The 27,473-nt window shown below is 38.1% G+C and overlaps 1 protein-coding gene across 1 annotated transcript in view; it reads left to right on the forward strand.

Annotated features, from left to right (window-relative positions):
* Window positions 1–27,473, forward strand: part of csmd3b (CUB and Sushi multiple domains 3b) — a 554,961-nt gene that overhangs the window by 261,203 nt on the left and 266,285 nt on the right. Inside the window, exon 5 of the mRNA XM_055157096.1 lies at window positions 19,022–19,229. Coding sequence (XP_055013071.1) covers window positions 19,022–19,229 — 208 coding nt within the window. The remainder of the gene's footprint in view (window positions 1–19,021; window positions 19,230–27,473) is intronic.

A 27,473-nucleotide genomic window follows, 5' to 3' on the forward strand; every position in this document is an offset into this window, starting at 1 on the left:
TACTTACATATCCATAGAAACAAGCAGGTGTCAGACCCACAAACCAAAAAGTTACACAATGCACTTTTAATGTAATTTCTCAAAGCCCACTGTTGTTGTTTTCTTCCCTTTGTAATGTGTTACAGTGTGATGCCAAGATGTGATCAAATTCGGTGCAGTACAATTAAAGGGCAACTCCATTCCTCAAAGCGGAGAATGAAAACGATGTGTAAAAATAGCCCCGTGTAAAGCAGCAGTGTCCAATTAAAAGCTTGCAATTTAGATCTCATCAACACTTAATGACACTCACTACTCACTACAGCATTACTGTTTATTTTGACAGTAACTCCAAGTGGTTGCTAAGAAACTGCTTTTATACATTTGTGTTGTGCCATTATCCATTTCTCCATGTCTAATCGCTGCGATTAACTTGTAGTGTAGCCAAACAGCAGCCTTACTTTACTACGGTAGACTCCATTTTTGCCTGGTAAAGTTTTGTAAATTCTTCTACTTTCTTTATTTCTAATACATTTTACTATAACAACAAATGCAACAAAGAATTATAAACATACAACGACATGACATGACATTCTTGTATAAAGCTGTGATTTTATATTTTATTACTGTATTTTCTGGACTATAAGTCACTCCGGAGTATAAGTCGCAAAAGCCAAAAAGTGCATAATGAAGAAGAAAAAAACATAAGTCGCACTAAACTTTAAGTCACACTTTTTGGGGGAAATGTATTTTATAAAATCAATAACCAGGAACCGACTATTTTCTTTTGACTTGTACATTTATATTTATATAACTATACCTTATTTGACACCTGTCTCTTGCTCTTTTTTGCTACTTATTTAGGATTTATTATTACCATTTGTATTTTTGCTCTTTGTCATTATATTGTATTGTGATGCGTGAGCTACTGTGTCCAAATAATTTCCCTTGTGGATCAATAAAATTTGTCTTTATCTAAGTCTAAACATAGTCACCCATTCTGGCATCAGTGGAAGTGACTCAAGTTATTTCTATTATGCTTCTATATTCTATTATATATTCTATTATTTGTAGAGATAATATCGTGATATCGTTTCATTAAAAGTCTCACAATAATATCGTAGGCTGTCACATTATATCAAATCACAAGTTCCTTTGCTTAAATGCATGGTTTTATAGTAGCAACAGCTTATGAACATCAGGAACTACATATCCCATGATTTATTTCAGTGCAGACAACATGAAGAAATATGTTTTTTATTTGAATTCTTGGGATTATGATGGAAATAATTCACACTAAAATCTTGTCTTCTTGTTGTGTTTTTAAAGCAAAAAAGTGTCCTATCTACAATTATATCAGCTTCTCCAAAATATCACAATAAATATCGTATCGAGATGATGATAATATTGTACCAAGAGAGTTGGATATCGTTACATCCCTAATATTTTGGTCAGTGAGATTACCTGAAATTTAAGGACTGGTTCTGTATAATTTTGGAAATACTCAAAATGGAAAAATGTACATACACTCTAAGAGCAAAGGGAAAAATTCTATGAGATTTGGTAAAAACAAATCCCGTTTGTATCCCCCTTTCATGCCGATTTAGTTTGACTTATGTAAATGTATCAAATCTAAATCCACTTTATTTCTATAGCACATTTCACAAACAAACCAGTTTCTGAACAGAGATCCTAAAATGAAGACAACAAAAAGGTAAATTCCAAAAATTTGGTCATACCAGTCCTAAAACAATAAAAAACAGTAAAAGCAAATAAAACCATAAAATCATAAAATAGCAGTAAATAAGTAAAGTAGATCAAATAAATAGAATAAATAAATAAATAAATAAAAGACACTGTTACATTGCATGGACACCTGACTTCACCGTATTGAATGAGTTTATTTATTTTAATGGACGAAATGTCTTGTGAATGCTCCCAGTTAAAAAGAAAAAGTGTTAAGATTTTTTCAGTTTTGTGACTGACTGTAAAGATGCCAAACTTTTCTAATATAAAACATAAATAAAAGAAAAAGAGATTAGCTGAAATTTGTACTTGGAAACAGTGAGTCTACAGAAACTCTGACAAAATAAGTTTTAGTGACTCAGTGAGTATATTTTGCATATTACTTTTGATGACAGTTGGAAACTATTCAAATTGTCCATTGGAATTTTCATAAGCTATTTATTTTTGGCAGGTTGAAACATGATATTTTATAATTTATAATTCCTACTGACAGCATTTATTACTTTGAATGTACTTACTGACAATAAAACTAATAGAGCGCTTCAGACATCTCACTTTTCAGATCAGGAGGATTAAATTGTGTTTTTTCATTCGCATATCTGTATCTTGGCTCAAAATGAAAAAGTCCATGCATTGTAATTATTAGAACTACTTTTTTTTTTTTTTTTTTTTCTGGCATTTTCCTATTTTCACTGAAAATCCATCCATCCATCCATTTTCTTCCGCTTATCCAAAGGGGGCAACAGTCTGAGGAGGGCCTCCCAGACTTCCCTCTCCACACACACTTCCTCCAGCTCTTCCAGGGGGATCCCGAGACGTTCCCAGGCCAGCCGAGAGACATAGTCCCTCCAGCGTGTCCTGGGTCTTCCCCGTGGCCTCCTCCCAGTGGGACATGCCCGGAACACCTCCCGAGGGAGGCGTCCAGGAGGCATCCGAAACAGATGCCCGAGCCACCTCAACTGGCTCCTCTCGACGTGGAGGAGCAGCGGCTCTACTCCGAGCTCCTCCCGTGTGACTGAGCTCCTCACCCTATCTCTAAGGGAGCGCCCAGCCACCCTGCGGAGGAAAACTCATTTCGACCGCTTGTATCCGCGATCTTGTCCTTTCGGTCACTACCCAGAGCTCATGACCATAGGTGAGGGTAGGAACGTAGATTGGCGGTAAATCGAGAGCTTCGCCTTTCGACTCAGCTCCCTCTTCACCACAACGGTCCGATACAGCGACCGCATCACTGAAAATGTATGAACTTATAGAGTGATATATGACCAATTTGATATTCTTATAAGGTTAGAAGGTTAGTTTTTGTCTCCCACATATTCTTTTATGAATCATTCTATCATATACAGTAGGTTAAAAAGAGCTAATGTCTGAATAATGTGTAGGTGGCTGTCAAAACACTAATATGAGCTTTATATATCCAGCACAGGCCGATATTTTGTTTTGGCCGACCTCCTGAAAGAATACACACAAAACTTTATTTCAGGGGTGTCAATCTCATATTTACAGAGGGTCAAAATTAAAAACTAAGACTAAGTCGTGGGCCAAACTAAATATGTATTGAAAAATATCAACATCTGCATGTTTTCGCTTCTTTCAAGATATGTAATGTTAAACCTTTTCTTATTAAAATAAATGTTTAATAATAGTTTTGCTTAAACATTGAATCCAGAACAAGCTTAATATAAAATAATAACAACATTTTAAATATACAATGTCTCTATAGCCTATCTGTAGTTGGCGGGCCAGCTCTAATACATAGTTGATATGATCTCGTGGGCCAAATATAATATCGTGGGTCAAATTTGGCGTCCGGGCCTGAGTTTGACATGTCTGCTGTATTTGAAGACTCATTTTGTGGTAAAAAAGGGCTGTAGGTGTGTTTGCCGTGAATTAAAATGACATAATTTGTTGACAATAATGAAAATCAGCCCTTTGTATCGGCCCAAAAATATCAGCAAAGCTTATCAGTCATTGGTTGCTCTGGATTCTGTACTGCTAGATAGAGACATGCACATCCAGTAAAAGTTGTGACTGTGCGCTGGGCCCAAAGACAAAATTTGTGCAAAATTAAAAACAGATCAGCACAGCAGTTTTTTTGGAGGTCACAAATTTTAATGACACCACAGTGTGACGTTTCAGGGTCAAGCCTTTCTTCAGACCCTTCTGCCCTGGACTAACAATCGTATCAGCATTGTCTATTAAAAACAAAAAAAAAACAATCTCTATACAGCATAATTGAAATCATAATTTTACCTGCACCTGTAATGAATGTGGTTAGCAAATGAAGTTGGCATCGCTTTGGTATCTGCTAATAGCTCTTTGTGTAATACTACTAGTGACCCAGTGCAGAATGACGTCTCAAGGCTGGAAAAAGACAGGCCAAGTAGAGACACAGAGTATTTCGGTAAGTGCTGCCAAGCGTTAAACTTTGAGCATGCAGCTATTTGTTTAAGTTGTCAGCGATGACATTTAGCACAGGCTTGTACCCAGGTCCTGTGCTCGCTGTGTTTCTCCTGCTCACACGCATGAGGGACCACAGCCATATTGAGATGGACAACAAATCTGTTACACACGTCATACACACATCATACACACAGCACAGGAGGTACACAACAAAGGCCATATATTACTCTTATATAGCATAACTTGGGCAGTTTTTGGTAATGGCTGTTTAGAAACTTGCTTTAATGACCAGAGAGAAACGCCGCGAGCAGAATAATCCATCTTAATACTGCTCAACCACAGCCCCACTGTTTTTCCAGTCATATATTATTTAGTGCTACGGCTTATTTTCCAGTTTATTGTTTTTCCTTTTTACAGTTTTTCTTTATGTAAGTAATCTCTGTACCAAAGAACCCCCCTGAGTCTGTGATATACTGTTTGGCAGCACCTGACAAATAGATTCTGTAGATTCTAAGTGATGGAAAAAGGAAAAAGGAAATTCTTGCATATTGGTTCTACTTTTTAGTTAGTATTACAACTGACAGTACTTGTAGTATTTCTCAAATCTGATGATTGAGTGAAGGGACCACTGAGCCAACAACCTAAAGAAATTTACCATGAAATATATGTCTTCAAATACACATAAACTCATTACTCCAACACTCTAATGTTCTGCTGTGTTCGCAAGACCTCAAAGCTACACATTAGTCTCTTTCATGGTAATTTAGATCATGTGTCTTCTGGTAACCCTCTGGACTATCTTCCAGACACACTGTTTTATGAACTGTTCATTCAGAGTGTCCAATGTTTCTGTCAGAGGGAGATTAGAAAAAAATGTACCCAGTTCAAGTATATTACTCAAGTAAGGGTGACACATATTTTGGGAAACCACTACTCAAGTAAATTTATTTTCAAGTAACTGTCTGGATATACTTTGAAGTTAAGATAAATTAACATGGAAGGATAAAATATTATATGACGTGTGGAGAGTAACACTTTTACTCAAGTACGAGTACTTAAACACAGTAAATACGAGCCAGGGGTCTCCAGCCTTTTTCCTCCAGTGAGCTATTTTTACAAAACAAAAATGCCAGAGAGCTACTAGTTTGAGTGGTCACAAGAAATTGAGTAAATATAAGAGCCACGGCAAGCATTAGATGAGGTACAGTTAAATGCTTATAAAACATAAACCGTTATTTACTTACTAGTGTACAAAGTTAGGCATCAAAATTATGTATGTACAATGGTAATAGACATTTAATTTTCAATTTTTTCTTATTCAGCACAATATGTGTCATTCAGAAACTCCTTGGTGAGCTACTTGGAACGGGGTGGAGAGCTACAGGTAGCACCCAAGCTACAGGTTGGAGACTTATAGTACAGGCAAAGGTGACTCCTGTGATCTTCTAGTCAGTTGTTACCTTTTCAAAAAACGTATCTGGAGTTGTGTTTTGTTTCATTCACCCATATGAGTAATCCTACATCTCCAGAGCTCAAAATGCTCTGGTCCACCTTGTGATGTCATGAAGCGGTAGTTTTCAAGTTAATAGCTACATTCTACCTTTAGCTGAGTAAAGATTGCAAATTCCAGGGCGGAAATTATCTAATGAAGGAGTATTGAGTTTAAAAACACTGTGGAGCACTTCCTGTATTATCACATGACATCCCAAGGTGGAAAAGAGTACTTTCTATTTGGCAGAAGAATTGAGCCTAAATTAAGGTCAGGTTTGGTGTGAGGACACAACACCATAACATAGATCAGAAAATAGTGTAATATGGACCATTTAAACTACGGTGTCTGATCAATAAGTGTATGTAACGGAAAACCTCTGAGCAAGGCAGAGTAAAAGAGTGTTTAATAGTTGTTCAATTTAGACTAAAATGTCCCCTTCAACATGTTATCTCTAGAGGGGCATTAGTGTGTAAACAGATGATCAGATTGAACCCAAAGCATGATGTATCTATTGCCGCTTATTCGTGTAATTGCTCGCCATATGCCACGTAGCTAAAGCTGCTAACTATTCAGTGTATCACGCATTATCTTCACCTGCCATAAGTGAGAGAGTGGACACTGGGGACTGTGTGAAACATGTGCAGCCAATAATCCAGCCTTTAATCTGGACACTCATCAAGCTCCCAGCATGCATCTGCGCAGTGTGTCTATAGAAAAGGCAATTCCCTTTCGCCTTCTCAATGTCACTTCCCCCATTGGGCTACGCCAGCTTGCATTACGTGACAGTCTTGGATGAATAATAATCAGATATTACAGGGCCAAAGATAGGATCTCCAAGAAAACTAGTAATGGAATTGGTCTCTTTGTGATCGGAATCCATCTTGGGCTGTTGGAAGCTCGCCAGGTACAAAGTGCAGTCTAAGCAATGCAAAGATGTCAGGGAAAATACAATGGAAAAAACCCACAGCACCATTTAAGTCCCTATAGTCAGATCTCAGAGGCTGCACTGCACTCTGTTAAAAAGCAGATTACAGGTAGGATTACTCATTTCACTCAAATGTATTTACATTTGACAAAAAATCTTTGATTTTGACCATTTTGGTGATGCTTATAATTGGACTTCCTTTGATATATGTTGTGACATACCTGTTGCCTGTCACAAGCATATTCTAAATAATTGTTCTACATTCATATAAAAATACAGAAGGAGTGAGATCTCCAGGGGATTTTTTTTTCTAGTTAAAAGACCAGAATTGATTTTTTTTATTTTTTTTTAAAGCATGGTCATCTACACTGTTTTAATTGTTCGACACTGTTGAAATGTTGGAATGTTGGAACTGTCAAAATACATGTTGCTCACATATAAAGATGCATTCGCACTTGTCTCTATTGGATTCTGGTTTGAGCCCAGTTTAGTCCAGTCAGTAAATAGTAAATAGTCACATTTTTTATGTAGCGCTTTTGCACCTTCAAGGCATTCAAAGCACCTTACATCAAGGAACCACTCACCCGTTAACAGACACCCACCACTGTACACACACACCAGGGGTGAGGAGGGTTAAGTGTCTTGCCCAAGGACACAACAACAGCATTCATCTGTGGGAGCTGGAATTGTAATGCCATCCTGTGGGTCAAGTGGATCGCTACCAGGGATTTGAACTGCAAAGAGCTACTGTCACCCCTGTAGCTACTGGTAGATCTCTATGTGCTCTGTGTGTATTGATGACATAGAGAGTAATTTTTCTCATTGCTGCTCTAATACATTTTTTTTTTTCCACTTCAACTTTTTCTCACATTTTCCATCTGTACTACCCCATTAAAGGAAGTAATAATTAGAAAAATAACATAAAACACTTCAAATATACTATAAAGGTTTTAAAGTCTGATCATGTAGGTCTAAAAAATTCTAAATGATGTTTACAAACGAAATGACTGGATCTTGAATCATGTTTTGTCATTCTATCATTACTAATACTAGCAGCAGTATACCAGTACAGCTGCTTCATTTAATGGCGTTTTTAATCTTTATCTGACACCACACCACTGCCATGTTTTACCTTTGCCCAATCGTTCAGTTCAATTCCGTATTAAACATATTGATCCTCTCTTTGTTCTGAGTTCTGGTAATATAATAGCATACAGTGGAATATTAGCCCATTGTTTTCATTGATTTCATTTTACCCTGTGCTTGTTAAGTGGAGTAGAGGAGCATAAAATCAAACATCTCAAAAGTTTTTAACCCAACTTTTTTCACGAAATTACTGCTGTAACAATGTTGACAAGGAAATTACCAAGCTTGGGCCATCTGCTCTGGGAGAAGCTGCAGTCTTATACATTTTATTTCGCTATTTACACTTACTGTGAGAATATATAATACCATATGGAAAAGAGGATAGAATATACATCTTGCTTCTACTCTAATTTGCAAAAAAATATTGATGTCAAATTAACACATATTTGCACACTGCTGCTTTTAAGGTGGATTGTATAACTTTTCTAGTGGAGGGTCCATCAAACGCTTTTCTTCATGGAGATGTTATTGCTTTGTCTGAAATGTTTCACAGTATGGCATTAAACCATACTGAAAAACTCTTATAAACATCAGAAACTACATATCCCGTGATTCATTTCAGTGCAGACAACATGAAGAGATATGTTTTTTACTTGAAGTTTTGGGATTATGATGAAAATAATTCACACCAAAATCTTGTTAAGGTATTTTAAAAGCAAAAAAGTGTCTCATCTACAATTATATTAGCCTCTTCAAAATTTTGCAATAAATATCGTACAGTGAATTGCATACTTGTGATAATATCGTACCGAGAGAGTTGGATATCGTTACATCCCTTCTGGGTATCATTAGGAAGTTGCTGATATGATACATACCTCGATCCATAAGCCATGATACGATACATATTACGATACAGTCCGCTTTCAATTCAATACGATATATTTCAAAAATATTCGATACCGTTGAATAAAAAAATAATGGCTAAATCATGCCTGTGATACTAAAAGTCTTTGTTAAACCACTTCTTGTGCAAAGTTAATATGGAACACATCCATTTTAATCATCAAAACAGTGAAAATGTCAAATGTGTTGCATAAACAAGTTTCCTTCCACTAAACAAGCAACAAAACTGTAGCGCTGTAACAAAATAATTGAGTAAAGTATGCCAAAAAAATACTCTTGGTGATATATCAATACAGCAGCCCACGATATCGAATACTGTATCAACACATTAAACGATATATCGATATATCAATATTTCAATATTTTTACACATCCCCTAATATCTGTAGAAACAAGCAGGTGACAGACCCGAACCAAAACGCTGCACAGTGCACCTTTAAAATGAAAATACATTTTCAGATGGGTTATGTTTTACACTGGAGGTCTTCAGCTTTTGTCAAGGTCACCAAATGCAAAATGGGCCGAGACAAGAAACAGATAAATATTTAACCTACACATGTGGTTCAGACATCTGATTTAATTTAAAGTGAAGCTTACTCACGCTGTATGCCATGTGTGTAACTTCACTGCCTTTTTTTTTTAACACATACCAAAGGTTGAATGAATGAAGGTGCACTTTTGTAGCACAATACCTCATACAAGACTTGATAACTGTAAAATTGTCTTCACATACAAACATACCACAGCTCCAGCATAATCATTATTTATTTCTCATGAGATGTTGTACAACCTTTAATATTTAATTTGATTGTACTGCCCAAACTTACTTCATAAACAGTGTGTCCATTCGCTTATGCATTCCCATTCGATATGCACAGAACTGGTGGCCATGGTGACCTTTGCCCCTCCCATCATCTCTCTACAAATCAGTGTCCAGATGCTGCCTGTCACTCAAATAACCATCTGACATTTGGACCAATTAGAGACAGTGAGAGACTCACCAAACAGCGAGGGGCACAGCTGACTGTCACCATGATTATTTATGAATTAACTCGTGACCCCCAAAACAGCAAATGATCTAAATTGGTGGAAACTGATAGAGCGTTAAAAAATTTGGCGACTGTTGCTCTATGATTACCCACTATTTGCTGCTAAATAGTGTTTGACTTCTATCTGACCTGACTGAGTTTTGGGCCAGAGAATGCTATAATATATTATACTAACTGGCAACTACGTGACAGTTCTTCAAAACACTCCTTACACAGCCAAAAAAAAAAACTACAAAAACACTGAGAATGTTTTTAAAGGGACAGTCTGGAATTTTGGACATAGGGCCTCATTTCCGAGCAAGCCAGAGTGTTGGAGATGTGTGGAGATACTTTTTTAAATATTCCATCCAGTCCTTGTATTTGCAGAGGTCGCTGGTGCTGGGCTAGTGCATGTCGATGGCCATAGTTATCCTGCCACTAAAAACAGTCTTACTCACTCCACAAAGCTTCACAGATGCAGACAAATTACAAATTAATAAATACTGATGCTGCGCCACATATTTAGACTTTTATCTGTCTGTAAATTGGATTAAATGGACATAATATAGAGATTCTGGGCTTTATAATGAGGTACAACATGCCCATGTGGACTATTGACCGATATCAGCAAGATTTAAGCCGATAGCCGATATGTCTCCAAGTGCCCATATCAGCTGATAATGTATGGCCAACCGATATATCGGTCGGTCCTTAAACTATACCTTTAGATCAGGAGTGTCAAACTCAAATTCACAGAGGGTCAAAATTAAAAACTGGGACTAAGTCGTGGGCCAAACTAAATGTTTATTGAAAAATTTCAATAACATCTTCATGTTTTCTCTTCTTGTGAGATATGTAATGTTTAACCTTTTCTTATTAAAAGAAATGTTTAATAATAGTTTTGCTTAAACACTGAGCCCAGAACAAGAAAAAAATAAAATAATAACAACATTTTAAATAAATATTATAGATCTCTATAGCCTGTAGCTGACGGGCCAGCTCTAATACATACTTAATATAATCTACCTACTGTCCGTCCCACCATCCCGCCTCAAAACCAGGGGAGGCTGAGCTTTCTCTGTTGTTGTCCCCAAGCTTTGGAATTCTCTCTCTCATCAACTGAGATCTCCACCTCCCTACCTCACTTTAAAACCCTCCTAAAAACATTTTTTTTGTCAACATGGCATTCAACAGCCCATGAGCTCTACTTTAGACTATTACCTCTGTGTATCAAGTAACTCTTTTATGTAATATTTTATATTTGTGTTATTGTTTCACTATGTTGTGTTTCATGTTGTAAAACACTTTGGTGCAACTTGTCATGGTTGTTTTTAAATGTACTATATAAATAAAATGACTTGACTTGACTTGATCTCGCAGGCCAAATGTAATTATATCATGGACCAAATTTGGCTCCTGGGCCTGAGTTTGACATGTCTGCTCTAGATTCATTCTTGCATGCTTGTAGATCCATCTCTGAGCTTTATAATGGTCCTGCTTGAAGTGCTCTTGTGAGATCGTAGCGGACTCTTATCTTCTAGTGTTTCACGTGACGTGTCTGTGAAGCAGGTGCGCGCCATCTTAGAATGAAGCGAAGCAAAGAAGTGCATTCTTCACCTCACCTTGACACGTTTACATACAGAGGCTGCCCTAGAAAGTTATCCTTTAACTCGTGCAATACCCCCACTTTTCTTTTCTCTCCTCTTTGGTCATTCTTGGCAGGTGATCCCGGATATGAAATACTAAATGATGCATGCCTGAGCCTCTATATAGAAAAGATGGCTATATATACATTCATCCTTCTCGTATACGGGGGGCACAGAGGTGATTGATGGGCGGGTGGTAGCGGATAAGCTAGCAGAAGGTATGGGATGGTCGCAGCCCAAAGGCAAAGGAGAGGCTATGGGATGATGTAGATGTCCCATAATCCTTAGCGTCTGACAGCACTGATATGATTGAAGTCCGGCGGTGATAGTGATCTGCCTATCAAAGTGATGCCGGATAAGGAAGCGAAGTTATGGCGATAGGAGTAAAAAAAAAAAGAAAAAGGGGGGATGAAGGAAGCAAGATGGCTGAAAATAAAAGATGGAGAGGAGAAGCGATGGAGGCCAGAAAAGCCATTACACATAAAATCAATCAGGGAAAGAGATTCAGAAAGCCAGGGGGATGCCGAGAGGGGAGCCGAAATCTTAAAAAGGAGGAGACTCTGTTCCATAGTGTTTGGTATGAAGCAGGATTCCTCAGATGACTATGATATTGATGACAACGCAGTGGGGTACATGGGACAGGCTGGAGAGAGAGGGAAGAGGGAGGATGAGGAGGCTAAGAACGGAGTGATCAAAGCACCCCAGGACGCGAGAGAGGAGGGGGAGAGAGAGAGAGAGAGAGACGGAGGATGAATGAGGACATGCTAATACGAACTAGAGGCAGATCTTCCACTGACATGTGTGTGGTTTCATACAGCGAAAGAGGAACCATCTGAAGCAGCACTGTAGCCACAAGTTCTTCTGCTATTTATAGTTTTAAGACTAGCAGGTATATACTAATGTGTTTAACCTCTTTCCTACCTAACCTATTATTTTTGGGTCACCTTGTCACGATCTGCATGTAGGTCTGCAATATACAGTTCTGCCTTTACGCCTGATCTCCGTATTGTTCTCTCCTTCTGCACCCCGGACTGGAACGCAAACAGGCCCACCTATCTCTTTAGAAATGTTGAAATGTTAAGACATGTTTTGTATAATTTCTAATCTTTTTGTAATTTTTTTATTGACTGTTTTGTTTCAATATTGCTGGTTCAACTGAATGTTGAAAAGAAAAAGAAATGGACTACATTTAAGGTCCAAATCGGTGACTTTTGGATCTTTTTATTGCTGCTTCAATGACTGTTTTTCATTGTTTAAAACTTGAGTAATACTAATTGTTCAGAGAGACACGATCACTCAGTCAACAATAAAATATCCTCATTAATGTTCAATAATGATCAAATCCATCTTTTATTTTGTGATTCATGAATAATGTCTATTGACTTTGGTTGTGAAGATTTGCGACTTTAAAATATGGGTCCCCAGAAAAAAAAAGTTTGGGAAATCTTGATCTGAACAGTAGTGGACAGTTTTACTACTTAGGTAAAAGTACAGATATACCGAGGCAAAGATTTACTAGACAAAAAGTAAGAAAAAAGATAGTACCTGTTTAAAATTGTAGTAAACAGTAAAAAGTATTTCACAGATTTTGATAGTGTTGTTCATTTGTTAAAGTGATAATGATTAAAGTGATACAGATTGTGATCAGCAGTCTCCATCCACAAATCAGTTTCTTAATTTTTCTTATGAATTTTGTGCAGAGGTGAGACCAAGTTGTTGTTTTGCAAGTCTCAAGTAAGTCTCAAGTCTTTGACCTCAAGTCAGAGTCAAGTTCCAAGTCAAATACAGGCAAGTCCAAGTCCAAGTCAAGTCCAAGTCGTCTGCTTTGACCTTCAAGTCATTTCAAGTCTTTAAACAAAATACCAAATATCGCTGAGATTTTTGCCATATATATACTTTTTAAACTAAATTGTACTTATATTTATATGGGTATTTATTTAAGAGTTGTAGAAATGCTCATTTTTCCTTTTTAAATGTCTAACAAGAGTGCAAATTATTACAGCCAGAAGAGAAAGAGTTCAGATTTAGGAGTGTTTAATAACAGTTAATTTGTCAACTAGTCTAAGCATCAAGTCTTCTCAAGTCACAGGACTCAAGTCTGAGTCAACTCCCAAGTCACTGACCTTCAAGTCCAAGTCGAGTCCCAAATCTTGTCAATTTTATCAAGTCAAGACTCAAGTCCTAAAAATAGTCATCCACGACTTGCAATTCCTCAACTCTGTTTTTGTGTATTTATTTTTGTTTGCTGAAAGCCAAATCTTGAACTCAAAACATTTAGACAGCACATTGTAAAAATAAACCATATGAAAAGTACTGTTTACTTTTCATCCTAGTTCAAAAATGTAGTGGAGTAGAAAGTACAGACCCCTCCTCTCAGATGTGGTGAAGTAAAAGTAAATAGTATCCACTTTTTAAGTACAGATACTGAACATTTATTTTTAAATACAGTACTTTACTACTTGTACTTTGTTACATTTCACCACTACTCCTAAATGAAGTGATTTATATATAGTATTTGTGAAGGTGTATGTGTGTTTTTTTTGTTTTTTTTAAATAACTATATTTGTCTTTAAAAAGAACCCAAGAAGTTAAATTATATTTGAGCTCATAAACTACAGCTACAGTGACCTTATTAGCTGGTTTCAGCTGTGCTTAAAGTGTGAGAAAAACTACAGTGACATTATCTGTAATCTCTCCAAAGCAAATTACCTTTCTGACAAGCCTCTATTAATAATGACTCCATCTAGTGGTACAAATGTGACACAAGCGCTAAGACAAATATCGACTGTAACTGTGGTCTGGCAGTTTAGTGTATAATGTAAAGAAATCACACGCTACAGTAAATGCTGCAGGGCCGAATGGAGAAGAGCACATAGTGATTTCTCTGTTTACTTGGGGCTGTAGAGCACACAGCATTTCCATAACCTTCTCATATCGGAGTGTACCTTATGTAAGAAGTGCAGTTGTAGCGCTGGCAGGTACAGCTTGGGAGTTGAGGACAGGAAGGCAAAGAAAAGGGCACCACTCGCTCTGATGTGATAAGGGGCTAAGGCAACACAAGCAGACACAACTTTCGGGGCTCCTTCAGTCTAAGAGCGTGCTCCTGGGTGCAGTGCCTTCTGGAGGTTTGGGGTCCCCTCTCCCTCTCACAGTAATGGAGTATAGCTTTGCATTAAACATACAAGTTAACCAAAAGTTTTACTGACCCCACAAGATTACTGTACATGTGATATTTGTATACGATAAAAAGTGGATTATATTAAAACACTTACAACTAGGGCTCCGTATCATTAAGAAGATACCAATACGATACATACCTCAGTACATAGGTCACGATACGATACATATCTCGATACAGGGAGCTTTTGATTTGATACGGTTCAATACAAAAAAAAAAGGCTAAAGCATGTCTGTGATAATGAAAGTCTTTGTTAAACCACTTCTTGTGCAAAGTTCATATGAAACACAAACATTATAATCATCAAAACTGTGAAAATGTCAAATGTGTTGCATAAATGAATTTCCTTCCACTGAACGAACACAAAACTGTAGCACTGTAACAAAATAATTTAGTAAAATATACCAAAAAATACTCTTGGCAATATATATGGATTCAGCAGTCCACGATATTGATACTGAATCGTCACATTAAATGATACGATATATCGATATTTTGATATTTTTGCACATCCCCTACTTACAACTCAATTTATTATTTTTTTATTATTTTGATGCACTGTATTCGCCATATATTAAAATAAGTGTTATTGCAGAGTATCTTAGGCCTCTCTACTTCCTATACAAAAAAATGCAGGTTGTTGATCAATTAACATATAAATTAAGACTCATTAATAGAGAAAAAATATTGTATCTTGACTTTGAAACCAAGAAATCATCAAGGTTACCTTATAACTACTGAAATACAACATTCCTTTTATTTCTTTACAATTGGGTTTCTGTTTAAAATCTTAAGCAAATTCACATTTTCTATGCCAAGTAATAGGAAATGAAATGATTCTTATTTCCTGTCACATTGGATTCTCTGCAGTTAAAATGGGAGTTAATGACTAGGGTCTGCGTGTGTGCACTCTTCACCGTTCCCATGTGAGCACGCTGTACATGTCACTTCACATCATCACGACTGCAGGGGCTCACAAACACCAGGCTGCTCCTCCTACACACTCACACACACACACGCACACGCACACGCACACAGACACGCAATGAAGCACCATCCATCCACCTATGTGCCAAACCCAATCAGGATTCACACTCAGAGGAATACTTGTCTGTAGTTTAATTGTTAAAAAGCGCCTAGTTACTTGTGTCAGAAATCGTGTCTGGGGCGGCAGTGGGTAGTGCTTTAGTGAGTGAGTAATTAGTGGTGGGTTTATGATGCAGATTGTCACCAAATAATCTCTGACTCAAAGGGATCATATATATATGTATAATAATACGGATTAATACTGGATATATATTATACTGACAAACGGGATGTAACTAACTGAAATATTGTCAGAAGTCTCACAATGATCACTATAGGTTAGGTTAGGTTGCTTTATTCGTACCCGTAGGTAAATTTGTTTTGCAGATTTGAGGCTGGTCCCACATTTCACATTTCATTCATGCACATTATGTACAATAAACACATATAAAAAAACACAATTGCAAAATAATGTGTTACAGTGCTCCAGTGCAAAATGGTTTGTTCCATAAACAATTAGTTAAATTCATCCACCACGCTTGGCTAAAATCACAATAAATATTAAATATATTAAAAAACACGCAGTTTTCCAAGACAAACATACTAAAATCGACAGATAAATAGATTACAATTTATTCAGAAGTATGATAGCAGCCGGAACAAAGCTCCTTTCATTCTAGATCTTGGAACTAAAAGCCTCTGACCAGTAGGAACCACCTGAAACTCTGAATTTAGTGGATGTTGCACGAAAATAACAGTACTGTATATCAAATTATACATTTATTTGCTTAAAATTCATTGTTACGGCGCAGCAACAGCTACAAAATTATGAGAACTACATATACCATGATCCTTTGCTCTGTCTCAGTCCAATCTAAATGATGAAATAGCTGTTATTAAACACTTTTGGATCTTAATTATTTGGATTATGACAGAAAAGTAGCATATTCATAATCTTGTTACCCTACAGAGAATATCACAATAAATGTCATACTGTGAGATGTATATCGTGAAAATATCATATTGAGAGATTTGGATATTGTTACATGCCTACAAACTAGAACGAAAAGGGCCTATATTATGCTATTCTGATCTACTATGTTGTTGTTTTCTCATCAAAATCTATTCCTGGAGTTGTTAACACACACATTTGCATATTTAGGCTAAGCTCTTATCTCAAATAGCCTTGTGAGGTCATATGGTAATACAAGAAGTGCTAAGCTGTGTTTTTAACCTTCACTAGAAGCATTTAGATAATTTTACCTTTGAACTGCCAATCTTTACAGAACAAAATGCAAAAGGTAGTTGTTAATTTGAAAACTACTGCAAAACTACACTCCAGTTCACCACAGCAATGGTTACCTCTACTTACTCTAAATCCCTTCTTCTACTGCTACTTTTCTACTTCTGTGAGTTCATTTCCTCTTCTTTAACTCCACACCCCTCACGGCCTTCTGCACCTGTCTGTCAACTGTCACAGAAATGTCAATACCCTGTGGGGCAGAACGCTCCTGTCCTGTGGTTTAAGTGTGGTACCGCATTATAGTGTTTATGTTGTCTAGATACCAATGGACGCCCCACTGGCACAAAAAATAAATAAAGAATAAAACTGCCACATCCTTCACATCCGTCATACTACCTGCTGCTCAGGCTCCTGCCGTGTACATGCTCCCTCTGCCCCCCTGCTAGTCCAATGGGGACCTGGGTTTGTTTACAGAGAGAAGAGACTAGTTGACTAGATACTGTATAAGAATGAGTGTGTTTTCGTGATAACCAAATGTCTGTGGGACTGCCTGCCGATTCTCTGTCTCTGTGTCTCTGCATCAGTGCGTGTGGATGATTTGTGGTTTGTATGTGGCCAGAGCATGCCTGGTTTTCATCTGCAGCTTGTTTCAACACACTGCTGTTCTAAAGTGTAAAATTATTGATTTGTCCATGGCTCCTGATTTCACAATGGTTTATAACAGAAGGCCTAGTTTAGTTTATGATTCATTTCAGTTTTGTTTCATCCTGTTCTTTGTTCCTATTTGGTACATTATGTAACAATCTGTTTCCTATATCAATCTCTTTGTGTTCTCCCCTAGTTTGTCTCTTTAGTTCCATCCCTGTAAGCCTCTGTATTTCCTGTCTCTACTCAGTGCACTGTTCGTCCAATCCCAGTATATGCTGATGTTTGAACTCATTCTTGTGTTGAAGTGTAGAGGACCACAGTTGTAGCCCCTGAGGCTGGGGTCGAGACTGGCCTGGTCTCTATACTTATCGCTGTCATCTGTACATGCATGCTCCACATGGGGTGTGCATGTCTAGCTGACAGTGCTGTGTGCACTGTACAAACATGTGCTTTTTCCTGCTTCTCAGTGAGTGTACTTTAGTCTGGCTCTGGCTTCACTCAACACTGATTATATCCACATGCGGCTTTGATGCTTCATAAGCATCACTGTCAGCCTGAACTGCACTCACTGGTGTGTGGGAAAACATATGCTGAAAAGTCTGTTACATATAGTACTGCCGTATATGTCTTTATATAAATTATACAGGTATAATTTATACCATGTTTAATGTTGGTTTTGTGCACTCTCAGGAAAAAAGGGTTCCTCATTGAATCTTTGTCACTTGGACAGTGAACACTGCACTGGCCTCAATTCACTTTGGACTAATACTGCATTTGATTCAAGCCTTTCCCTCAGGGGGTAACGTGAGTCAATTGAGTCCAATGCTTGCTGTCCCAGTGACAGATCAGGTCCATTGTGGAATGTTGATTCTCCGTGAGTGTATCTGTATAAATTATAAATGTATAATTTATGCTCTGTGCACAGCGCAATCCATGTGTCTTTATCTGTTATACAGTAAATCAGTCCTTTCAATAATAGTCAGATGTGAACTGCAAACAATGAAACCTATTCCAAATTTATAATCTTCACATCTGATAATTGTATGTTTTCAAACTATTACCAAAGTTGGTCTGTCGATTTCCAAACCAACCAATTGGAGAAACTCAAAGTTCCTTGGTGGTGATTGGAGGAGACGAGAGCGGAGCTCTGTGATTGGTGGACAAAGACAGAAGTTGTTACTGGACATGTATTTTTAGCATCTCTGAGTGTGACAGGAACTGCAGCCTAAGGCCTAAACATCATGATTCCAACTGGCTCCTTCAAATTCATTCAAATGAATCTATTGGGTTTAACCATATTCCCATTGAAATACTCTGTATCTAACATATAATAGAGCTCCATTTTCCGTGTAGCTTATGATCTGACAGTACATCTCATAAAAAGTCATACATCGCTAACAAAATGCTTCATTAAATAACCTGCTGAATGAAGAGTGTAACTGCAGCCTACTAAATCTGAGGTACAGTCATGTGGCAGTGGGAGAGAGAGGCGGGGAGCAGGGCTGGCTGACCTGTTAAGCACCTGAGAAATTATGACAGTAGCTTTAGGCCAAAAATATAATCAAATTGGCAAAGAAACAACATTTGCTAATTTATTACAAACTAATTTATCTAGTAGAGTAAATCTAAATGATTTTGTCCAAAAGATCAAGTCCGCACCTCGGTCCCTCCTCCTCTCCCTAACCCAGGTTTTCTATTTGTCTCTCTGATTTGATTGACAGCTGAGGACACATGTGGGGGCACTGTGGGGGGCGGCAGTGGGGTGGTGACCAGTCCCGGTTACCCCAACAACTATGGTAATCAGGCCGACTGTACTTGGATCCTATTGGCCGAGCCTGGAGACACCATCTCTGTCATCTTTACAGACTTCCAGACTGAGGAGAAGTACGACTACCTGGAGGTAGAGGGCTCTGAGCCACCAACCATCTGGTGAGTCCTCCAAATCTTTTACTCCTTTTAGATTTAGTTGCTGGGAATTTGTGAATTGTAATTGTCTCTTGTTTAAATTATTTTTGCCCATTTAGCTAACTAATAGTAGTCTAATAACACTTAATGCTGGGACATAACGATTCCACAAAGTTAAATCATCAAGACCTGAAAAAAGAGTAAGCGAATTCCTTTAGTATAGATTGTTTATATCACAGAGGAATCAACCAATCCCAGATAGTTAGCCCCTAGCTGCTCCACTCTGTGTTCCTCTCTTACTCAGGTGCTTTGCTATGGTTCACTCATAACAATATTTTATTGCATGGCCTGTTTATTGATCAATGCTAAATTAGGCTATTGATCAGGCATTGCTGTTGCTGTAACCAATTTAAATCTAATCATGGACTGGGACATTAGTGTGTGCATTAGTAATTGATTTGGAAGTAATAACACCCTAGAAACAGTTTCACAGTGAGAAGAGAGTGCACAGGTAGAGTCACAAGAGCCCATTTAGTGTATGCTTTTATTGATAATGGGAGGGCTATCAGTGTAGAAATGTGCTATAGTCTATTTGATGTTTCAACAGAATGAGGAAACACTTAAAATAAAAGCTTTGTGAATGTGTACTCCTCAAATACTATTAAAATATTGCTATAAAAATGACTCCTTCAAGTATGCGTGATATATATAAAATATACATAATGCCTAGAAAAGAATTTTGAATGTATTACAACTTTAAATTTTATATAGTCTAGCTTTATTTTACTTTTAATATGGTACCACTACTACTTTTGTTTGGAAATATTTACAGTTCACTCTGATTAGCGCAATCCATGGTTTTCAGAATAATAACTGCCGTGGCAATGGTCTTAATTTATCAATCTAAAAGAAAATATTTTATATTTTAAAAGGGAAACACGTGCTATGAGTCCACATGCTATGTCTGTCAGGAAGTTGAAAACATGAATATGATGCTATCGACAAATTGGTTCTCTGAAGGAGCCTACTAGTGAGCAGAACAAACTGTCAAGTATTAAAAGAAAGTAAACCTTGAACCTTGATCTGTTAAAAAATAAATAAATAAATAAATAATCTATTAATATAAATGTTCATAAGGGCAAATGAGCATTATTGGACAAAAAAACTTACTTTACTGATGCTAAACTTCTCTACTACTACTAGGATTACTAAAGATACTGCATTACCACTACTATTACTAGTTGTTTATACACGTACATGCTGCTAAAGATCTGCTGGTACTATTTTGACCCTTTGACCCACTGACCATTCATTAATGAAATCTGCACCTTCCATTATTACTCTTACTTACTGGTTAAAACTCTTCAGATCAGCATTGTCCTTCTGTCAAATGTGTTATTGAAAAAGGACGAGAGCGTTTTTTGCCGGTGCTATGAAAACCCTGTGGATGTTAAGTGAGTATTTATGGCTGGTATTTAAAGTCCGGGGACGTGCTGAGCCCTTGGGGTATAATGCTTGCTGAGTGTCGTGCATGATTTAGCCTGACTGCTGTCTTGGCCGGAGCAAGATGACCCATGTATCATACTCTATGGTATTTACTCTCTGGATTAACTGTGGACTTGAGTCACTTCCAGCTCACAAGGTCGTGGTGTTGAGGTTTGTCTTTCCTGTCAAAAGGTTTTTTGGAGCATAAAAAATTGCACGTAGAGTTAAAATATTTGAAGCATCCAACTTATATCCGTTAATGTGGCAGTTATATGGCTTTGACAGTTTTTATAGCTCCAAAATACCTTGATAAACAGGCAGTTTTACGGCTTCGTCTCTCCACAGATATGCTTTCATTCTTGGCCATAGGCTGTCTACATAAATGGACATGGCTAACCTGCTCACCGCCGTGTTCCAAATAGGAAGTGAGCATGGGGGCGCTTCTGGCTCCATTGACTCTGGCTCCAATTGACTTTACATGGAAAAACTGTCACCTCTCTCTTGTCATTTTGGACATAAAATGGCTGTATTAACCCCTTCTACCTGATCCTGGTGTTTTTAATTTGGTATTTTGTCCATAAATAGATTCCTATCCCTAATACGGAATGTCTGATCCTAATTTGCCCCTATAACCCTGTTGTGGAAAAAATGATAACTCTCTTGATGGTAAATAGTTCATCCATTTGCGAAGCCCGATGAGTTTTTGGAATATAGACAAAGGTTATTCTTGTTACAACAGATATGGACAGGGACTAGGCCTGCCCTGGAGAGAGAGACCAACATCCTCTCTTAACCAGCAGTATGTCCTTACTCCATTTGACTCAAATCTGCCTCAGAACATTTGAGCTCTGAGTATTTATACAGAAATACAAGTTACATAGATATCAAAGCAGGGTGACTTTTGTTTCAGAGGCTGTTGCTAAATTAACATACATTTAAGGACAGATAAGACAACGCATAGTTTCCTGAGGATGGAGACAGTTATGTCTGCTGAGACTTTGCACATGTTAATGACTGGTCTGGGTCTCAGATATGAATCACATTAATTTACACAAAGACAGATTGAGAGAAATCTTTCCACAATACAAATTTCCATCACAACCCGTAGCCTTGTGAGCTTCATTTGACTGGAGCCAAACGCTATGGATGACGTCACACTCACTTAGACTACGTTTACACTGAACCCAATGACCGTATCACCATATTGGAAACAATCTGCGTCCAGACATGTCATTTCTATGTCTGCAAGCCTTCCCTATCCACACAGATTTGCTCAAATTTGTTTACATTTTACACAATCAAAACTTAAAACCGCATGACTAATTTGCATAAAATAAGCGCTCAAAAAACAGCTCGCTCGATGCGGTTCAGCTTCTGTTGAACTAAAGGACACAATTCACTCGAATATGAGTGTTCTTTCTGTGACAGAGGGGTGGTCTGCTAATGGTGAGTCTGTTCTATGCTTCTATCGTGTTGTAGATGGTTCATGTTATACGTCTGCAGGTCATACACATAGACCGTACATATGAATGGACATATAATCTAGCCTCTTAGCGTTTTGGAGGTGAATTACTTTGTGACGCGTAGACCTACATCAGTATATCAGTGTTTTCAGGCGTCCTCACAGTGCCAGATCAGATCAGTACTCAGATGAATTCGTGGGAGCTGGCGGCACCAGATCTTTCCGTCTCTGGAGCCGTTTTCCATCGGATTAGTGTGGACGAGCACTGCGTCCACAACGAAAACGACTCAAATACGTACTAGTGTTCATGGGGCCTTAGTCCACTTCTTCAGTTTATGTTTGTCACCTGCTTGTTGTCTCCAGGGAGATAATTGAATTCCATGGAGATAGATAAGTTTAATGCCATACTGTTAAAACATTCTGGCAAAAAGCACACGGCAGGCTCTCCATCAGAAAAGCTGCATAGTGGGATACAGTCCAGTCCTTCAAACTTGCACACTGTATATTCAGAAACCTCAATCATTTCCTTATTTTTCATTTTCTTAACAAAACGTATCAAAAACAACATCAATATTGTGTTGAGGAAAGCACAACATAGTGGCACTTTGGGCATTTTTGGCTGTATACTGTCAATCTTTCACCCATAAATCAAATTTCAATTATGCAAAAAGGCACAGCTAATGTTAGTTAATGGAGAAAGAACAAAGGAATCCCATGGCTCAAAGTTAAGAGTTGTCAAAAGCTACACAAAAGTCTGGTCTATTGTAATGTAACACCAGGTAAAAGATTGCATAAGGAACGACTTTATAACCACAGAAAGCAAAAGAAAGACTCATCAAAGTTGAGGACAGAGGACTCTACTTAAAATACCTCGGTGGACCACTCCAGTGTTCTTGGACTTTCCTAATATCTTCAAACGTCATATTGGCTAAACATTTAAAGTGAAAAAGGTTAACAAATATAATCCATGGCCCAGATACAGTAACCATTTACAGTGTTGAATCCTTTGGGGCTCCTAGATTGTGCAATTCAAAGCCCTATGGACTTTTTCCTTACTAGAGTCGAATAGAATTGATTACATTAAATACAAACACAGATGGATTTTCTAGTTTGCCGGGAGGCTTAGTTAGTTCCTCCTATGTCCCTAAGTGCGGTCTCCTTTAACTGCAAAATTACATTATCACAACATTTTGAACATAATACAAATGGAGATTGCTAGAAAGTTTGGTAAAATGTATAGTTTTAAGTTGTAGCAATCTATTGGCAAATGCATTGTAACGGTTAGAAGAAAGATTTATGGGAAAAAAATATGTGGAAAATACAGCTACAGTATTTGTGATTGTGAATAATTTACAAATGAACAGCTGGCTTGGACTAAATTCCTTCCCAATGCATCCCAACGCTCCAGCTTTTTCAGTTCCAATACCCATTCCGATACTGTAGCTTTAAAGATGTATTGTGTAACTTTTCTGGCGGATGCTCCGAGATGTTATTGCTTTATCTGGAATGTTTCACAGTGTGGTATTAAACTTTTCTATCTTCATGGAGACCAAACCAGACCAAGTTAGAGGTCAGATCTGTTGAAAGGCCGACACCACTCAGTCAGAATGTCTTTTTTCCAGGTTTTTTGAGCTATAAAAACAAATGTCATTGAATAAATGTAAGGTAGAGCTGTGGAACATTTCAGACAGAGCAATGACATATCCGTGGAAACAACTAGGTGATGGACCCCCAACCGATATCAATTCATACCAGTGGAGAGACTGATAGCAGCATTTATTTCCTTTCTACAAAAATAAAGTAAAACAAAACTGATTCAGATATGTTATGTGTTTATTATTTACCTATCATATAAATACAAAGAAGAACTATGTCTAAATAAAAATTCAAACATGAGACTTTCTGGGTCAATTATCAGACCGACCAGTTAATACTCTTATTACATCAGTTTATATCTCCAAACTGAAGACTGACTGAACCGATATTTGCAAACAAATATCTGATCCAGTTCTTCAGTATCAGATTGGTGCAGCTCTTATTTCCTACTGCACTAGAAGTCAAACTTTAGAGTAGATTTTTGACATATACCCAGTTGTGAAAGAAGTACTCAGTTTTATTATTTATAAGTAAATGTATAGACAGTGGAGCCAAATAAAAATACCTGTTTAAAAATGTACTTCAAGAGTCAAATGTAAAAGAATTTCGCACATATTTTCAGATCTATTAAAGTTTCAAATGTAGTGATTTTGATATAGATTTGTGCTGAATTTTGTTCAATGGAAGCAACTGAATCATTTTTTATTTTTTTTCCTAGATGTTTTAATTTGTATATTTTTATTTGCTCAAACTACAAATGTGTTAAAAAATAAACCCTCAGCTTTTTCTGCAGGCCTCAAACTATAATAAAAAATACTTTTCAGTCCTGTTCTAAACTGTAGTGGAACAGAACAGAGGTCTTCAACAGGGGAGTCTGCAGGGGGTCGCGAAATCTTTGGTTGATTTGACTTTTTTTTTTTTTTTTTTATTCCTTAATTTTTGAAGGATGAGGATGAACTGTTTTTAGTAGGTTCTGTCTATTCGCTCCTTCATCACGTCCGTCTGTTTCTCTCTCTTCATTCCTTTGTCTCTCACTCCCTGTCAAACCGCAAACACCTCAGCGTGGTTTTTATCGTTTCTTGTACTGTAGCTACCCATTATGCACATTACGCACAGCACGTAGGGCACCAAGTTTATGTGATGGGCACCACGTGAATTCTCGCACAACTACTGGTATAGCATTCAGCAGCACAGAAGTTTATACATAAAAGTAGGCCTTATATAATATAAAACACAGTTGTATGCCATATATATAGTAGGGGGTCCCTGCTCCAGCTCTCCATCAGTTTGAGGGTCCCTAGCCTGAAAAACATTAAAAACCCATCCATTCATTTTCTTCCGCTTATCTGGGGCTAGGTCGCAGGGGCAGCAGTCTAGGCAGGGACTCCCAGACTTCCTTCACCCCAGACACTTCCTCACCTCAGCTCCTCCAGGGGACCCCAAGCCATTCCCAGGTGAGCCTCCAGTGTGTCCTGGGTCTTCCCCAGGGCCTCCTTCCAGTGGAACATGCCCGGGAACACCTCCTGAGGGAGGCGTCCAGGAGGCATCCAGAACAGATGCTTGAGCCACCTCAGCTGCTCCTCTCAATGTGAAGGAACAGCGGCTCTACTCTGAGCTCCTCCCATGTGACCGAGCTCTTCACCCTATCTCTAAAGGGCCGTTCACACCAAAGCGTCAAAAAACGCCTTGACGCCTCTATTTGGACGCCTTTGCATTTGAGTTTAGACGCCCCCGACGCGCGTCTTTGACGCCGTGGACGAACGGGACAAAAATACTTGACGCGCGTCCGTTGCCCTGGAAACAAGAGCCCGGTCCCGGTCTTTTCCTGAAACAATGTCAGACCAGACTGAGAGAGTGTTTTTATGACATAAAACAACAGCGAAGGAGATCGGGTCGACAACTGGGGCGTATATATATTTATACTCCACTAATGACACTGGATCAGTCCCGGTCTAGTCCTGGTTTGGTCCCGGTCTAGTCTCGGTCTAGTCTCGGTCTACTTCCGGTCTAGTCCTTGTTTAGTCCCGGTCTAGTCCTGGTTTAGTCCTGGTCCGGTCCTGATCCAGGTCTGGTGTATTCCTCGCGATCGGCTCGGTGATTGTGGCGTATATATTTATTCTTCTCTTCATGTTTGTGGTTCTCGTTCTGGTTCTCGGGTCTTGCTTCCTGATAATAATGTCGCTGCGTCACTGGATTCTCGTCCCTGATTGGTTGACGCGGCGCGTCTGACGCGAAAAGTTCAGCATTTTCAACTTCTTGATGCTGACGCCTTGGACGCGCATCTTGGCCGCTGACGCCAAAACGCTAAAGACGCGCTGCGTCGACGCCAGATTCGCGCTGCGCTGACGCCGAAAACGCGCCGCAAAAACGCAGGACGCTCTAGTCGCGCGTCCACATAGACTTTACATTGAAAGTGGACGCTTTGACGCCTTGGTGTGAACGGCCCTTAAGGGAGCGCCCAGCCACCCTGCCATGTTGAAAACCCCTGGAGTAGAAAGTACAGATACAGGCTCTCAGATATAGTGAAGTAAAAGCAAAAAGTATCTACTTCAAAATGTACATAAATAATGTACAGATACCTTTTTTTTTTTTTTACTTAAGTACATTTCTTTACTTACTGTGCATATAACATTTTGAGATAGGGACAACTTTGACAATTATACAATTTGCACTACTTACCCTTTTTAATGAGGTGGCCCTCTAGCATATCAATAACATAACATAAATATTTGACAATAAATGTATTTAACTGGGACATTTGTGCTAATTGGCCTCTCATTATAGTTTCTCCATAAATGCATTCTGAAATAATTACAACCTCTCTTTATTGTCACATTTGAGTCCACTGCATGCATGTTTATTAAAATGGCTGACATCCATAGCACAAAATAGTGGAAGGACAAATAAATATTCCGAAGATTACCTGCCAACTTAGAGATGCACTGGAGGATGACTTGACTAATGAGAATGTCCCGGAGAGGTCCCAAGACTCATAACATCAATTCCAAGCGGCGCACTGTGGCCTATGTGAAAGGAGCAAATGAGGAAATCTTTATTTACTGCCTGCATAATAAACATATAGGTCCGTGACAGATGGTGGTTTTCATTACAACTTTTAACAAAACAACAACCAAAAATGTCCCTTTTGATTAACTTTATAGAAGCCAAGCGTGATCTGAAATAAATAAAGGATTAGCAGCCGTTTTATTGGCCCATTTTCTCTAAACTTTCCAATAAACTGAAACTAAATGTAATTATTAAAGCTGCTTGCATTGTTTCTACTTCACACTTGGTTGTAGCAAAAGCCATTCTTTTAGTTCTTAATTGAGTCTCCCAGTAACCCTTAAGAGTGAATCAGTGCTGGTGTCTACTTAGCCTAATTCATACCTTTACCTTACCTTAACTCCTAAACCTAATCACTTGATGAAGTAGTTACAAAGCCTGAATCATTCTTAATAAACACTTTGTCTATAATGAATTCATTCTTTCTCCAAGATGTTAACTTGAAAATTACCGCTTCATGACATCACAAGGTGGAACAGAGCGTTTGGAGCATTGGAGATGTAGACAAACTAATAATAATGGATTACTCAAACATGTGAATGAAACAAAACACAACTCCAGGTATGTTTTTAACTTGGCTTAAAGCTCACAAGAGTCAATTTTGAGTTATATGGGAACTTTAAGTAGTTACAAAGCCTGAATCATTCTTAATAAACATTTTG

This window comes from Boleophthalmus pectinirostris, unplaced genomic scaffold (assembly GCF_026225935.1).
Source record: "Boleophthalmus pectinirostris isolate CB_2022bp ecotype Guang Dong unplaced genomic scaffold, ASM2622593v1 HiC_scaffold_21, whole genome shotgun sequence".
NCBI classification, from domain to species: domain Eukaryota; kingdom Metazoa; phylum Chordata; class Actinopteri; order Gobiiformes; family Gobiidae; genus Boleophthalmus; species Boleophthalmus pectinirostris.